General features: G+C 37.3%; 1 protein-coding gene across 1 annotated transcript; it reads right to left on the bottom strand.

Moving 5' to 3' along the window:
- Window positions 1–191: 191 nt before the first annotated feature.
- LOC123315803 lies at window positions 192–17,054 on the bottom strand. The gene is made up of 9 exons (XM_044901662.1): window positions 16,736–17,054; window positions 16,482–16,651; window positions 16,324–16,424; window positions 13,179–13,265; window positions 12,194–12,566; window positions 11,179–11,350; window positions 5,865–6,509; window positions 3,577–3,891; window positions 192–419 (listed from the first exon to the last, which is right to left on the bottom strand). Exons 1-9 carry the CDS (start codon window positions 16,970–16,972, stop codon window positions 285–287), a joined length of 2,235 nt encoding a protein of 744 aa, XP_044757597.1. The 5' UTR covers window positions 16,973–17,054; the 3' UTR covers window positions 192–284.
- Between the last annotated feature and the right edge of the window lie 975 nt (window positions 17,055–18,029).

Genomic DNA, 18,029 nt, shown 5'->3' with positions numbered 1-18,029 from the left:
CCTTTTTTTCTCGGAGGGATGTACCGGACGTAATAAATTTCTCCCCAAACATCTAAGAAAACCTCCTGAATTACAAAAATCTTCTGGACTCGTGGAGTGATGTTGCATTCTGCTAGAAGTCAACTTCGTTTTATTCACAGTGAATACTAATTAAATAAATGCCTGGGTATATTTCGAATTCATTGTGTTTTAAATATATAAAATAATTTTTATTGATTCAATGACATTATTTTAAATCGGAATAAAATACATATTTTCTTATTTCAACATAATATTCGACCATCTCATTTGCAGAATCTCAGGGGAACTCCACATTCCAAACTGAAACTAGTAAGTTCATTGGTTGCAGGAAACAGCTCTTGTCTTAGCATTTCACTCAATGATTCTGTTTGTAGGAGTAATTGCAATTTTTGCAAAGCCTGAAAACGAGGAGAATGAATTTTTGAAAGCAACTTGGTTTATACTGGATAAAAAAATGGTTGCACAAACAACAGGAGCTTTTATATTCTAGATGATAAGCTGTTAAAATTCAAGATATCCAGAATTTTCGAATACTTGATTTTTTTTCGTCACCTCACGTTATGTTCGATATGGACAATCGGGAAATGATATTTTTAATAAATTCATAAACCAACGGTCTAATTGCCATCGCTGTATATGAATCGATATTTTACATTTTATTTATTCTTTTGAATATGTGCAATACGTATATGTATTTTACTCCTGAAAATTCAAAACTCGCTTCTGGATCAATATTAAAATAACATGTGAAAATCAGATTTGATAATATACAGCAATATGAGTAGTGTTCTTTCGTACTGAATAAAGTGCGATGTATGTTTTTAGATTCGCTAATAAGAAATGGTTGAGACACAGTAGAAACAAATATATGTGTGAAATTCATAGAAAAATGCATTGCATTAATAGTTTGATTTTATTACTATCTCTTTACATTTTTTTGATTGCAGAAAATTTGAGCCCCTCAAGCCTTACCAATACTTTTCTTTTTTACTATTAGCTTCTACAATTTTTGGCCGATGGGCACTTAAGTTTAGCCGGCTAAAGATAGAAGAAACTAACCTTAGCAAATACCCGAAGCTAAACCTAAGTTTAGCCGGCTAATCTTAAGTTTACCGTTCACACCTATCTTTAGCCGAAACATATCTATATGTTACGGCTAAAGATAGGTGTGAACATAAACTTAAGATTAGCCGGCTAAACTTAGGTTTAGCTTCGGGTATTTGCTAATGTTAGTTTCTTCTATCTTTAACCGGCTAAACTTAAGTGTAACCACATCCCATCGGCTAAACATGTAGAAGGCTTGAGGGGCGTAAATTTTCGGCAATTAAAAGAATGTAAAGAAATAGTAATACGAGTATAATCAAACTATTAATGCAATGCATTTTTTGTACGAATTTCACATATTTTAATAGCGGAAAAGCATTCTGTTAAGCAGTTGAGAAATTGGAGAATGAACATATATTTGTTTCAACTGTGTCTCAATGAATTCTCATTGACGAATCGAAAAATCTAAACGCTTGATGACAAAATTCGAGACATGCTATTTTGAGTGTGAGGGAAAACTGTAGTGTTAATTATTATTTTTCATCTTGTTATTATTCATAATTTGAGGGGAATTGAATGAGCAGAAGGAGATAATGAAGACAAGAATGATGCCGCGAACTTCTTTATCAAAATACCAAAGATTTTCTAGAAAAATATAAGTAGAAGTACCCAATCTTGTTTGTAATTAACCGGACTATTTGGTTCAAAGATTATAGAGTTAACTGTATAATCTTTGATTTGGCTGATAAGCTTTACGATTAATGCACTTGTATCCCCCGGGATGATTCATCAAGGGTGGCGACAGGCCATATTTTGGAACCCGTATATTCAATGACTCGGGAAGAAATTTTTAACAAAATCAGCTAGAGAAAGTGTTTTCAACTATATGTTCATGTTCATAGTTTTTTTTTTGTTTTTTTTTGCGAAAGAATTGGTTGGAAAGAAATTGCTACGTTAGAAACTATAGTTCCTATTTCGTAATTTTTCCATAAACCCAATTATTGAATGGTAGGGAAATATATTTTTGTTTACGGAAAAAATTTTCTATGTCCAATATCTCATTTTCTTGAGGGTTCATATTATGGTTTTTCACAAATTAGGCTCGGTTTGAAGAGCATTAATCTCCTAAACAGATAAAAATAACTCGTTAAATGTTGAATTGAAAACCCATGAGCGTTATGTAATACAACCCCAATACATTCGATGCTCTTTTACATATTTCAATTCTAAAAATTTAAACAAAAAAGTGGCCGTGTGCGTTCATCCTCTCCCATCCGACCAATCTTGAGACTCAACTCTCCGCATGTCCATCGAATACATTTTTAGCCGTTCCGTTTTGGGTAATGTGCACATTAGCCGGCTAAAGATGAAATGCCCTGACGCAGATGAATATTTTATCGAACTTTAGCCGATCCTCGAAGCTAAACCTAAGTTTAGCCGGCTAATCTTAAGTTTATGCTCACACCTATCTTTAGCCGTAACAAGGTATGGAGATAGTTCTCCGCTAAAGGTGGACTTTCGAGCCGGGCGTCTATAGCGGCAGTGACGCCGCGACAGTGCAACTGTAGAAGTATAACGAAATTGTTAAGAGTACCATTGGAACATAGCGTTAGTGACGCCGCGTCAGTGAGAGTCGTTGACGGCAGAGACACTGCCGCGCTTGAACTTCTACCTTCTACTGTCGTCGTGTTTTAGTAGTGAAGTTGATTGAAGATGTCCTCAATGGAAAAATTTTACGGATGATGAAGATGAACATCTTGTAAATTCGGTGTCACAGCATCCAATGCAATTGATTTGAGTGCTCAAGATATCTTTTGAGTGATCAAGTACATGTATATATACAGTGTGTTTCATCTCAGACAAGTCACCCCGTATATTTCTTATTCCATAATGATTGGAAAAATTTCCTGAAACACATCGAATTATTTTGTTCGGGGGACGTATATTTGAGGCTTAAACGAGCATACCCTAAAAATGGGCGCTTCAGTCTTTCAAAATTATTACAGCAGTTTCGAATCTGCCGGACCTGGCTGATATACCCGATAGAGAAGCGATTTGTTACGAATACCAATCAGTTTTATCTTAACAAATTCTAGTTGCTTTCGTTTTAGGTTTTGATAAATATTGTTTTCACTTCTTATTTATGCGTTCTTCCTTGCTGAGTAACCGATACTTTTTTGTTCACATTGTGTATTACGTGAGAGATAATGACTATTCTTGACGAATTCTTCAGTTATTTCTGGGATTTCATGTGTATACAAGGTGAACTATTCATTATAACACTGATTAATTTCCCGCATTTTTTCAATAACTCGATAACTTCGAAGTTAGTGCCATTTTATATTGATGTTGTATTGTTGGTTCAATAATACATATACCAATCCCATTCGCGTAATACAAAACTTTTAAGACAATTCTGAAAATAGTGAAAAGTGGGAGGGAAAAATTAGATGATTATTCGAAATTTTAAGGTTTTTTAATTTTCGGTAAATTATTCAGGAATACACTTACCTTAGAGCAGGGTATAGGAATAAGACCTTGGATATAAATATCTTGATTTTTAAATATTTCCTTGAGTGGCATTTTCAAGGTAATCGAATAGATACCGAAAGACATAAATTCTTTGTATATCCTATCCCCAAATTCCGTTTCTGAGTTCAACAACACTTTCGCAACGGAGATATTGATTTTATGGATTTTATTCCATATCTCTAAAATATAGCCATGTGAAATTCCTTCCACGAAAATATATATTTCTGTTCCACTATCAATCATGAAGCCAGTGATAACATCATCGATATCATGAGTCATGCCTTGAAGTCTATTCTGGAAGATGAATATTGAATAAAGGATGTGCTTGCATTATCCCCGAGCTTTTTATGGGTTTTATCTTCGGTTTTATATCTTTCATCACTCTCACGATATCCGAAGCGCAGGTAAGCATTTCTAATAGCCATTTTTAGTATTAATAATCCTTGAGTTTCAAATATTGGGAGAGAAAAGCCACAAACATTTTTTTTCGCTAAAGCGAAATTTTCTATTCTTTCGCCGAAGATTTCGAATTCTTTGAGCCTTGTCTAATTATGCGGCAGTACTGACGTATAGTTGGGGAGCCGAAGAGGGAAATTCGAGATTTACTCGAGCGTGTCAGATTAATATATATAAGGGGACATACTTTGGACCATGTAGAGTACCTCTATAAAAAATTTGACCTGTATATAGGGGGAATTGTCTAGGACAGCCTGTCAGAATAGTAAAAAAAAACGATCATTGTACATACTCGAGCGTGTCAGATTAAGATATATGCGGTTAATTATACATGTTGAAAAGTATATATTCTCTTAATCTGTACGTGTACATTTTCGAGCGCGGTGGCGTTTTTTCTTATTTTGTAACTAATGATTCAAGAATAATGGAAAAAATATAATCTGACAGTTTAAGCAAGCCTAAACAATAAAAATTGGCCATAAAGGTCACAAAAATCAGTTTTTTTGAATTATATCCTCCCCTTGGCTTCAAACCTGTTTCGTCGCATTCATAATAAAAGTTGTAGAGCATAACATTTTCTACAAATTTTGTCCTAAGCAATTTCTTCTACGTTCAAACGTTTTTAAGATATATGGCGATTAATGCGAGGTGTTTAGCGATACATGCTGAAGCGAAAATTCACTCGTTGGAAAATAGTACATTCTTAAGGTTCAGTATGAGACTAATTTCGAAATTATCATCATAGAAATACCTTGTCATGTTGACAGTAGATTAGACTGGGATTCTACATTGACCTTGCCTTTCGCATGTGTGGCTAAGCTCCTCGCCCTAATCGCCCTCTAACTCGAGAACGGTTAAAAGTACGTAAAATTGCTTCAGACAAAAGTTGTGTAGAATGTTATCATCTGAAACTTTCATAATGGATACAAAAACGATTAGAGGTACAGGCAGGGAAATATTCGAGAAAAAAGCATTTTTATCATCTTCAAAGTGTCAGATTAAGAAAACTCCTCCTGATTAGTGTCAGATCAATGGGTCAACACGTCTACAACACCGAGATAAACAAATGTATGAAAATCTGACACGCTCGAGTATGTACAATTTTTTTTTACACCGCTGTGACCTTGCGTCACGTCCAAATTGTCAGTTCCTTGAAAAGTAGCTTCCTTCAGGTCCAATTAACATATTCTCCAAAAATCTGACACTTTCATCTTGACATTTTCAACTCTTCTGTACGGCCAGTCCCACCGCGCAAACTGTCAGATAAACATGAATTCATTATCAGAGACACATGGGCATATACAGTATCTTTCTGACTCGCTCGAGTATGTACACCTGACGATTTTTTTTTTACATCTTTGAGACCCTGCAAACGCTTTCCCCACCGCTTAAAGTGCATACATCATAGAACCTTTTTTTCCTTCTACCATCTAATCTTCAAAATCCACTAGGCCTCCACGACGCTCGAGTAAATCCCAATTCAGCATCGTCGGCTCCCCAACTAGTAGTCAATCGCTCGTTTATCAGTGCATCTGATCAAAGCTTTGGTTTGGATTTCTGGAGAGCTTGTCTGAACTAGGACCCATTTAATAATAAGAAGATGGCAAATACGTTAACGCTATCTGCCAATTAAATTGGTTCCTCTCTTTGGTCTTCATAAGTAAGTAAAGTTGTATATGAACAAGCCCTTAGTCCTTTTGAATAGGGTGCTCGTACAAAAAATTTGGCATTGAAACTTTATCGATTCAATTTTCAAAATTTGCGAACATTTCACAAGGCTGTAATAATTTAATAAAAAAGGCTCTATTCACCTGCAAAGATTCATCGGAAACTTTCTGTTGTTTCGACATCTTTCTCTTATGGAGCTCAACCTTCACTTTGTCATCCGAAAAGTTAACAGGATCTATAACAACGGCATTTAAACCGATTATTTCTTGGTTATGTTGCAGGATCGATGCTAAAAGATGCTTAGCTTGTCCAATATCGTAAAACGTGATGAAAAATCGCTTATATGTCCTGGTATTACTTTGAAGGTGACGGTTCGCGAACTGAGGTGAAACGAAAAAGAATTCCATATCTAATGTAGTCAGTTCTGCAGCCAGTATGCCGTCTAGTAAAGGGCTGGAATTCTTCGGTATATCGAGATTTGCTAAATTTATTTCAGGTATAGTAAGGATATCGACTAATGTGATCGAACTATCCCCTGTTATTCCATGGAGCATGTTACTGGGATGATGACAAGAAGCTTTCATTTTGTACAACCAAATATCCTTCAGGAGAGAACTCAAGTCGTAAGTTGCAATGGCCAAAGTTTGAACTTTTGGGTGCATTTCCTTCCTGCGCAGATATTCGAACGCTTCTCTGGGCTGTAGACGCTTGCTGAAATTTTGATCTTGCTTCATTGTGCCGAACAGTGCTGGTTTATTTTGATTTTCTTCTTCCCGAATTCCCTTGATCTTAAGAAAAATTAAGATATTTGTTACTATGTATGTACAATTTTGAGTACGAAATAGTTCGGTGTACGAAAATGGTTTGGCTGTTCCACAAAAATTAGTTATTTAGATTTTGGCGATTCCAGAGAGGTCAAATATCTCTCAGTTATATTCAGTTCATAAATATTGAGTTTCATACAAAAACCTTGTTTTCTACTGTGTTGAATAAGTCGACTGTTCCAACTTATAAATCACGTTGAGAAAGGTTTCGTCATTTCAAGACCAGGCGTTGAATACAAGCCTCTTGATTGACAGCCAAAATTCGAAGACAAAGAATTGGAAGATCTCTTAAGATCGATGTTACGCAAGAATGCTTGCAGAATCATGTAGAGTGACTCAACAAGCTGTTTGTTTCCCTAGCATTGAAATCCAGGGAAATTATTCAAAAGCCAGGAAATTTGGTGTCTCTTGAACTGAAACCTATAGGTACAGGTACGAAAGGCAATTTTTCACTTGAGAACAACTGACTCCAAGGCAACAAATAAAGAATTTTTTAGATCGTATTATGACTGGGTGTGTGACATGAATGTATGACAATCCCAAAAATGAAATAGTTCACTGTGTTAGTGTGTTGGGTCAACTGTTGCCACCAAAGCCTTATACATATTCATAATTCGAAACGAAAGTCTTGCTCGTTATCATGGGAAAACCAAAAGAAAACAGCCTGGCTACAACTGATTCATTTACTCCGAAATGGACAAATTAAGGAATATTATAGTTTCACAGAGTAAACAAATAAATTCATTGATTGAAATAATACAAAAAATATCTGATGACAAGAAATCCCACTTATCTCCGTTAACATCTGTGCGAGATTCCCCAGGTAATATCCGGATTCGTACGTCTCCAGCGGATGTGCGGAATCGCCCCGCTGATAAGGTGGTTGAACATATGCACAACAATGATAGACTCCATGCATCTACAGGCGGTCTAAATAAAGAACCAGAAAAGGCGAGCGAAGACAATAAAAACTCGGCAGATACATTGCAAATATCAGGCGAAACTTCTGAATGGAAGTTAGTTGATAGTAAGCGTAAGTCAAAGTCCAGGAATAAAACGTCCACTTCTAATCCGAGAAACCGAGATAATACGAGGATACCGATAGTAGGATCACTAAAGAATTCAACTTTGATCAGTGCTCCGAAGAGGTCTATGGCTCATCTTCATGTTTCGCGACTCAGCCCTTCTACTACTACTGATGATGTACTGAAGTTTCTTGGGGACCAAATTCAAGATCCAGTATGCGAACGACTGAATTCTAAGAAGCCCGATATTTACTCCTCCTTCAAGTTGTCTATTCCTACCCAATATCTGTCTCAGTTAATGGAGCCCGCATTCTGGCCTGAGGGTGTAACTATCAACCGTTTTTTCCTGAAACGTCGGCCGATAGATCCTCCTATAAAGGGTCAACCAACAATTGTGGTGAACTGAGGAAACCAAGTAGCAGTCTATCTTGCTACTATCAGAATGCAAGGGGATTGAATTCTAGAACCCATCATTTCTTTTGCGGTGTCCTGGGAAGTGATTATGACATTATCGGTGTAACTGAAACTTGGTTGCGTGGTGATGTGATGTCGTCGGAGTTGATTCCTGCGGGTTATTGCGTGTTTCGGTGTGATCGGAACCTGGAAGCTACTGGTGCGTCCACTGGTGGTGGTGTTTTGCTGGCAGTGCGTGAGTTCCTGCGTTCCAGACCTGTTGATCTTGGTTCCCTCCGTCAGCTCTTTCCATCGATTGATGTCATTGCTTGTAAGCTAGACTTAAGATCTCGAACCATTGTAATCGTTCTGATTTATATCCCGCCGAGGGTCGATATTTGTACATATGAATTCTTTTTTGATAACCTGTTATCATTGAATTGCATGTTGTGTGGAGATTTGTTAGTCTTCGGTGATTTTAATGCTCCATTATATTATAGTCATGATATTAATGATAATAAGTCCATTACTCTGAATGTTTTTTCGAATATTCTAAAATTGAAACAGTTCAACTACGTGCTCAATTGCAGTCGAAAACTTTTAGACCTCGTTTTTTCTACAGTAATATGTAGTGTAGAGGAGGAATCATCTCTCTTCGATGTAGTGGATTCTTATCATCCACCTCTTCACATTGTTCTTCAAAGTGTTTCACATAGCCTTCCTGATCTAGAACCACATAACTTTATAAACAAGGAGTACAATTTCAGGAAAACTGATATTCCTATTTTGTACCAGTACATCTATGAAACTGATTGGTCACGTGTTCTGGAGGAGACTAATGATGTTGATTCTGCCTGCGGAATCTTTTATGAGATTCTTAATGGAATATTCGCTCAGACAGTGCCATTCAAGTGTAAACGTCGAAAAAGATTTCCATCTTGGTTCACTTCAGATACAACACATAGCATTCTTGAAAAAGAAAAAATCCATAAACAATATAAAAAGTTCAGAACAAGGGCTCTCTTAGATCGCTATAGGGTTCTAAGAGCTATATCGAAGGCCATAATTGCACTGGATTACAAATTGTTCCTTCGAGATTCAGAGATGAAAATTTCGAGTGATGCATCTGACTTTTGGTCCTTCATTCATAACAAAAAATGTAGTTCACGAGTCCCTGGCTATATGAAAGATGGAGATTTGATATATGAGGGAGCTACTGAAATAGTTGAGGCCTTTGCTGGTTATTTTAAGAGTGCTTATGTTCAGCCCTCAGATACTGAGGGTGCTTGTTCGGGTGAATCTATTTATGAGAATACACTCTCACTAAAATTCATTTCTGAGGAGTCTCTCATTGAGGCATCCAAAAAGCTATCTGCTCGATTGACTGCAGGCCCTGATGGTATTCCCAGTTTCCTCGTCAGGGATTCTATTGGTGTCCTATCGATCCCGCTGTTGCATATATTCAACATGGCTCTAAGAGATAGCAAGTTCCCATCGTGCTGGAAGATGGCGAAGGTTGTCCCGGTGTTGAAAGGTGGTGACCCAACTGATTTAAAAAATTACAGGCCGATCTCTCTTCTTTCGAATTTTGCAAAGCTTTTCGAGATCGCACTATACCAGAAAATATATCCTGCTGTGAGGCACTTGATAGGGCACGAACAACATGGTTTCATGTCAAAGAGATCGTGTACTACCAATCTGGCGGTTTTCTCTCAGCATGTTTCTGAGATTCTGGATAGAACTGGTCAGGTGGACACTATATACACTGACATTCAGAAGGCGTTTGATAAGGTTGATCATAAACTTCTGCTACACAAGTTGAGACCTCAGTTTGGCTTCTCCGACGATCTAATAAATTTTTTTATGTCCTATCTGTCGTGTCGTCAGCAGTTTGTCTACCTGGAGGGACGCTGCTCTGTGCTTTATATCTCTACATCTGTTGTATCCCAGGGTTCCAAACTAGGCCCACTTCTGTTCATTATTTTCGTCAATGATCTGATCCAAGGTCTTGATGGTGAGGACAGCATTGCGAGATGGCATGGTGGAATGGTGGTAGCTATATTGGTGAGCTGATTAATCATTGGCTTATGCCGATGATTTTAAATTCTTTTGTGAGATAGGCTCTATTGAAGACTGCCTTCGCCTACAGCGTGCCCTGAACTCATTGTTGATCTGGTGTGGCAGAAATCTGCTTCCATTGAGCATTGCTAAGTGCAATGTCGTAACGTACACCAGGAAAAAGAACTATCTCTTGTTTAGTTATAGTCTTGATGGCAGCGTTCTGAGCAGAAAAACGGAAATAAGGGATCTTGGCCTTGTCTTCGATCAAAGATTTACATTTGTTCCTCATATTAGTCATTTACTTAGTACGACGTCAAGAATGTATGGATTCATCGTGCGTAATAGCAAATATTTTTCTGACCCGGGAACCATGATTTTGCTGTTCAATGCATTTGTGAGGAGCAAACTGGAGTTTGGATGCATTGTGTGGAACCCAATATACGAGTGCCATAGACATCACATGGAGGCTGTTCAGAGAAGGTTTTTCAAGTACTTGATATTTAAGGAGGAGGGTGTTTATCCGATGCGAGGCTTTGATCATGATGTTTTGTTAGAGAAATTCGGTGCAGTTAAGCTTGATGTCAGGAGGGGCGTTGCTTGTTTGAGGTTCCTTCATGGACTCTTGAATGGTACTGTTGACTGTCCGGATCTACTCGCTAGAATAGGATTTCATGTACGACGTTCAAGTTCAAGATCCGCACACATGCATGTTCAACATTGCTACACCAAGAACAAATATGTTGTTACAGTCACCTGTGTATATGATTTGTACTAAATTCAATCAGGTTTCGCATCTCTGTGATATTCACTTTTATAGTGTTTCCACGATATGTAAAACTTTCATTAATTTTTGTGATAATGGATATGAGTATTAGTTTAAATTTTTTTCTGTTGGCTACTTGTTTACTTTTTTTAGTTCCACTGTTCATGCTTCTTAGTAATTAAATTCTAGTCTATAAGTTACTTTTTCGCATATTAGTTTTAGTTCATAGTTTTTGTAGATTTCCTGTTATTGGGCGCTGCCTGTTGGAAATAAATCCTTATTATTTGAGCAAAATGCATTTATGAGAAAAACAGCCGTCAACGAACAAAATGTATAAACTAATTATGAAGTGAAAGAATTAAGAGTTAATAATTATTCATAGTATACTCACATGAACTTTCACTCTTTGGGTTCTCAAAAATTCTAGATATTTATATCTTATCAAATCTTTCGTGAGACAAGCGTGGCTTTCATTGAAATATATAGTCCTACTTAAAGGTCTTACAGGGGAATCATATTGTACCAAGGATGGAATCTCATAAGAAATGAATATTCCTGTGTACCTAGGAGAAAGAACGAAAGTAAAAAACTATAAATAATTATGACTTAAAAAAGAATAGTTTCCGGAACTATTATTCCTCCTCCAAATTCTTAGGAGTTCTTAGGAGTAAAATTTGACTCAACTCAACTGCTTGTTTATATATTTCTGTTTCGGTACCAAATATTTCAGTTTAACTTCACCCATCTGACGATGATATTGTGATAGCGAAACACGTGTCGTGGTTTGAAAACTCATGTTGTGAAAATCGTGTAATCTGTTTCAAGTTCAATTTTCAGCAGATCTGAGTCCCTATCAACAGATATTGAATCAGATTACCGAGGCACACCATCCCTTTTTACTTTCCAATTCTCATATACTTATCGGAGATATGCTGCAAAGTACAGACTTTGCTGTTCCTAGGCTTCGCTACTAAGTAAATTAAATTCTTCGACTCTTTTTTCCTACCGCTTTGCGATAATTCAGCTAACAAACGGTCTAAGGTTGTATTAGGATCTTTTTCAGTATTCAATTTTTCAACTTTGTGGTTGAAAGAAAGTTTTTTGTAGGAGATTTTTGGTGAAACGCTTCATTTTGACCAGTGCTAACTTCTGTTGAAGAAAAAGCCTCACCTTCAAATACACCCGCCTGTATAGAGGTCTAATTTTCGGTAGAGGTACTCTACAGGGTCCAAATTATCTCCCCTTATTCTGACACGTTCGAATATCCTTCTTGGGCTCCCCAACTATTATGCAGGGTTGAAAAAAGAAGGAGAATAATCTAGCTTAAATTGAAAGTTGTTCACGACGATAGTTGGTCAAAAACTTGTTTGTGCCTTCAGCTGAATAGGGTGCTTTACTAAGCTTACCCGTGTTGTTCCAGAATATCCACTGGAAGACGATCCAACTTGTTTATCTTAACAATAAATGGATTGAGGCTAGATTTCTGTTCCCTTGTCATCAAATTTTCAACAGACAGGAACAGAAAACCTGCGCTCAGCAATTCGTTCGGTTCTTTAAGTTCATATATTGCCATTGATGGATCTGTGAAGAATATCTCGCCAGGCACGATGAAATATGGATCTTTCTTTTTTTCTTCTGGTTTCTTATTCGTTTTCGATTTCTCGTTTTGTTTCGTTTCTGAGGTGATCTCTGACGACGATGCGAAATATTTGCATTTAATTTGGTCACCTTTCTTTACGGATGATATCGTGTCGTAAACCAAGAAACAGTGTGTTTTTCCTGAAAAAAAAGTATCCAATAAACACAGAATCCAGAGGATATCCAATACATGTCCATCAATAAACAATGGATGGATGTCAAATGGATATCCACTTGGTCTTCCAATAGATCTTTATTTTTATCGAATATTAAAATTAGTAATAAACTTATTTCATCACAATTAATATAAATTTTACAGGACGTTACTCGAACAGCAGATGGAGATCAAACGAACCTTTAAATGGATATTAAAAGGACTAAAGAACTTGTTTGAGTTTGGAGAACGAGAAGTTCCATACCTGACTTAGCCAATCAGAGTATTTTCTTAGGTCTTCCACAATATGGAAATATACCTACTTCAGATGCTGCGGACTTGAGAACCGCTATGTTTTTCCATTCACCTCAACAAAATTTAATGCATTCAAGTTTACGTTAAATTCGGGGAAATACTTAAAAATGTGCCTCCATTTGAAGCCGACTTCTGAGAATAATCTCACATGAAGAATTAAAGTGAGTAATATTTTCAGCAATAGATACAATTTATTATAGATAAGAATAAAATTAAAGTTCCGTCCACAGTCACCCATAAGTATGATCATATATGATATATGTAGATATATTTGAAGTTCCTACCTGTGAATCTTATCCAGGAAATAATATTGTCTGAAGTCGCACATTTCTTTGATATTTGAAGAAATTCCGTGGTTTCATCAACTCTCTCTGGAATAAAAATATACACCCAAAACTAACAATCCTATATTTTTTAAAAACTGATTTCAGATATATTCTCTTGGATTTATATCACATTATATCATGTTATCATGTGCTGTTAGTTGCAATTAGTTCAGAAGTTTCTTAGAACTAAAACTAAAATTGTTCTACACATTGGATACCCATATCCATTTTGAGCGTAGTTTTTCTCAAATATCTCGAAAAATAAGAGGTTGAATACAATTATCATTGTAATCCTTGACAATAATCTACATTGAATTACGCAAAAAAGTGGTTTTATACATAATCTTGCTGAAGTGAACGGATCTAGAGTTACCGGTGCTGTGAAAGTAGTAATTTTTAGCATTGTAACCAGTCCGGCCCTGGCGGCCGCTCCCTTCTGGATGGACCGCGGCCGCTTCCTTCTAGAACGATCGCGAAGGACTGGAGGAGCAGGTAGTAGTTCAATACAGTACAGTATAGTTCATAGTGCAAGCGACGGACTAGTGGAAATAAATAGTAGTGACATAGTTAGTTTGTTAGTTATAAGTATTAGTATAAGTGTAAATAAATATTCTCAATCAGGCGAAGAAAATGTTACAGTATTTTTCAGATTATTTGGAAACAGATATTTTTACTGAGGAAACGATCTTCTGTTTTTTCGAAGCGAATTGCATTGCGATTCAATTGGCCGCAAGTAGGTTTTAGTGATAAGCCCCTAGAAGACCTATTAGAGTTCTCAGTGCGATACTTACGTCTAGATCCGGCATAAGACTAACTTAACTAACTTGTGACCGGCTTAAAAGATAACTTACCAAAGAAGAATTGACTTGAATTTATTTACTTTGCAGATGACGTTCATGTGATCGCGAATTGTTCATTCATCCTTTCTCGTGGTAGGCTCGTGCCAAAGAAAGAAAAGGCCGGTCTACTCTGATGTCTGCTCTTAGCCTAGTTGCACACACACCGATGTTATATCGGTCGTCCAAATTCCAATAGTGAACCACGTGTGGGAACGGGACCTTGCACATACGCCGACCACTGATCGGTGACGGTAAAATGCCGGTGAGCAACCGTCCAATACCGGCAATACCTGGATGTAGTGGCGTACGTGACTAAGTGCACGTTTGTAGAAGCACCGATTGTTTACCATTGAACTCAAGAATGAGTTCTTTCTTGAGTTCAATGTTTTTTACCGACCATTTCAGTCGACTTTAGTTGGGTGAACGTTTGGACGGTAAAAATCCGGTTAGTGTGCTAGCAACTGTTACCGATAAAATATCGGCCGATTTTATTCCGGGCCGTCCAAAATCGGTGTGTGTGCAACTAGGCTTTCTGGTGCTCGCCCGAGTCGCCCGTCTTTAGGCTTATCTAATAGGCTGATGCAGTGATGGGAACCCTACCGAATTTTCGGTATTAATTCTACCGATCTACCGATGACGGAAGAAATTCTACCGAAAATTATCATTCAATTCGTTCGGAGATTTGAAATTAATTTCGCAATCAATAATATCGAACTATATTAATCATATTCTTAAGGCTTTGATTTTTTTTTCAAGCTTTCAGGCAATTCTAGTATCGCCTTTGTAGTCTTTGCGAAGTTTTCTCAACAAAGATTGAATTAGGAAATTAGGGTGTGGGTCCATAAAAGAATCATTTCCATTCCTCTTGAAGTGGTTTCAACTTGAACAGAAAAGGACTCGTACAGATAGTAGGTAAATATCTTTCACGGTTTATTGCCGTCAATAAAATATTGTCGGTTTCTTCCCTTATTGGGCTTAAAAATACTCATGTCGGCATCTGAGAGCCAGATGTTTGGTCCTCTCTTTATTCTTCTGAATAATTTTGGTGCTCCCTTGAAAACAATCGGAATAGTTTATTGCTTTTTTTGCAATTTATTACTTCGACAATTGCGAAATACTCCTCACCCTTCATAGGTATCTATTTCGAAGGGAAGTCAAAAACATTCCAGCAAAGGGATATTTCGAAAAAAGAGCTCAGAGTAACATGTGTTATTCTCTGGTTTGGATCTCTTGGCTCAGAGAATCAGATTTTGAATTTTGTTTTTATAGGATGTTATTTATCAGATATTTATAATATTTCTAATTCAATTCCGGTGCAAAATCATAATATATCTTTAAACCAATGTGATCGTAAAATTATATTGCAGTTTATTTATATTTAATTTTATTGTTATTTTATGTCAAACGTGAAAAATCACATACATCAATTTTTCTCTTTTGTGGAATACTTATCCTGTTCGAATTAAATTTCATGATAAATATATGACATAATACAATAATGTGACTTTTTTTCAAAAAATAGGTAAATTACTCCACCGTAAAAATCTACCGAAATCTACCGAAAATTTATCTCCCCTCCTACCGAATTTTCGCTCGCCTAGGTTTCCATCACTGGCTGATGTGGCTCGTCTGACAGGCTCTGACTCGCGAGAATCCACTTCAGTTGCAGGCTTGTCGTCGTCCGCATGACTCGAGCGGCTCGACGAGCATAGCGATCCTTTCCTTTGATGTACCGACAACCAGCGGCGAGCCACTAAAGCCATATGCTTGTAAGGCTGGCGCGCTTGTCTCTGGCCTCGAGCTATCGTCCACATTACTCGCAAGCCACCGAGTTACATAAGCACGAGCACGAGTAGTGTGGACCGGCCTGAACAATCTCAGGTGGCTTTCACGTGATCGCCGTCTGCCAATCAGATTGGTTCCTAACACTTTTACAGTCCCCCTGTTACTATAGAACCACCAAGATTATGTGAGGGGCCACTTTTTGATAGCAATTTGATCCATATAGATCATTTTTGTATGAAACATTATTTGCGATAAACCGCATAGCTTTCAAGATATTTAAGAAGTGAAAAAACTGCTAATTTTCCAACTTCCACACTTCTCTTCCTCGCACCCGCTCAAAATGGACAAACTTTTCACCCAATGATATATAGAGAAGAGACAAGTTGGAGTTGCAAAAAAACTTTTACTGTGGTTGTTGGCGTTTTTGTCTCATTGCAACGTACTAGAGTAATTTTTGATATTTTGATATTATAGCATACCGTGATGATTTTCAGCTTTGTTTGGATCTGCTTCGTAATATTCCACAAATTTTTCAATCGTCGCCTCATTTTCCAAACAATAAAGAGACGATAGCTTCGAACTATAAAAAATTCCGCACTTGTTTATATTTCAAAATTCGGAAAAACAAAATATTTACGTTACATCTTTCTTTGTTGTAGTCACATTAAACGCGATAATGTGTGAGTGCAAATTCACTAGCTCATCTTCTGTTAATTCCTTCAAGAAATGATGTATGCATATTGGAATCCAAAGAATTCGATCCGATTCTAATATTTTGTAATATCGGGATCCATCAGGGGATGATACCTGGAAAAATATGTTCTCCAACAATGCTCCAAGTGGATTTGTATTGTGAGTCTATTGAGTTTTCGATCAGTCAATTAATTGTACCTTAGCTACATTCCTCCAACAGGTTACATCAACAGTGTATTTGAATTTTTTCGGTAATAATTCATATTCAATTCTCAAGCAAGTTATCAACTCTCCTGTTTTGAGTTCGTGTACTTTCTTAGCTCCATCTTCTGTAACTGCTGATTTGTTTTCTACACTAAATTTATTGTTTCTCTCGTTTAGATATTCCAAATCCGTATTTAAAGATAGTAAAAAAGTAATTTTGAAGGTGATCATTTTGAAAGCTCAGTGCCTTTCTCGTAACCCATATAACACTTTTCGAAGTTGACAATTCAATCTGTCATACCCACATAATATGCAGTCAACGAATGTACATCAATTCGTCAAGCGAACGCAGGCGAGTCGAGAGGGTTCGCTGGCCAGACTACATTCGGTCGGGAAATACAGTGAAAATGCAGTACAGTACAGTAGTCGAAGTGAAAACCAGGCACGTCGTAAATATCAAACTGAAAATAACAAAATTTCTCGTTCCAATAATTCGAGCTAGTCATGAACGAGCTAACATCTAAACGCAACTGTAGACCGGTTTCGGGATCATTGTCCCTCATCAGCAAAGTGTAGCGTTAAATATTCCAACCGGAGGATGGAGTCTTGAAAGCAATCGAGTCGACGTTTTGTGAAATTATTTCAATTATCATTTAACTACTACCTGCAGTCAACAAATGTACAACAATTCGTCGACGAGTCGAGAGGGTTCACTCGCCAGACCCTCTCAACTTCTCAAAACGTCGCCCCGATTTAGTTTGAGACACGAGTTGGAATAGTTAACGCTGCACTGTACTGATGAGGGACAATGATCCCGAAACCAGTCTACTGTTGCGTTTAGATGTTTTGACTTCTGTGGGATTTCCTACGCTCGTTCATGACTAACTCGCATTATTGTTTGTTATTTCGGACGTTCCCGGTTATTACTTGGAATAATGTGCTTCATTTTCACTGTATTTCCCGATCCCCCCTTGACTCGCCTGAGTGTCTTGACGAAGTACATTCGTTTACTGCAGGTATTAATTAAATCTGGGAATCATGAACTGGTGTACGAGTCTGCAGAGAAAAAGAGGTTTTGGTTCAGTCTTTGCGGGACAGGTGGGGCATTGAAGAATTGAAAGAATTTCTCAAAACTTTCCCCTGCTTTCGTTTAAGACCCCATTCTCCGGTTGGAATATTTAACGCTACACTGTAGTGATGAGGGACAAAGATCCCGAAGCCGGTCTACAGTTGCGTTTTTATGTTTCGACTTCCTAAGCTCGTTCATGCCTAGATCAACCTAAAAAGT

Source organism: Coccinella septempunctata, chromosome 6 (assembly GCF_907165205.1).
Source record: "Coccinella septempunctata chromosome 6, icCocSept1.1, whole genome shotgun sequence".
Lineage (NCBI taxonomy): Eukaryota > Metazoa > Arthropoda > Insecta > Coleoptera > Coccinellidae > Coccinella > Coccinella septempunctata.
This window is presented reverse-complemented; position numbering and strand designations above follow the sequence as displayed.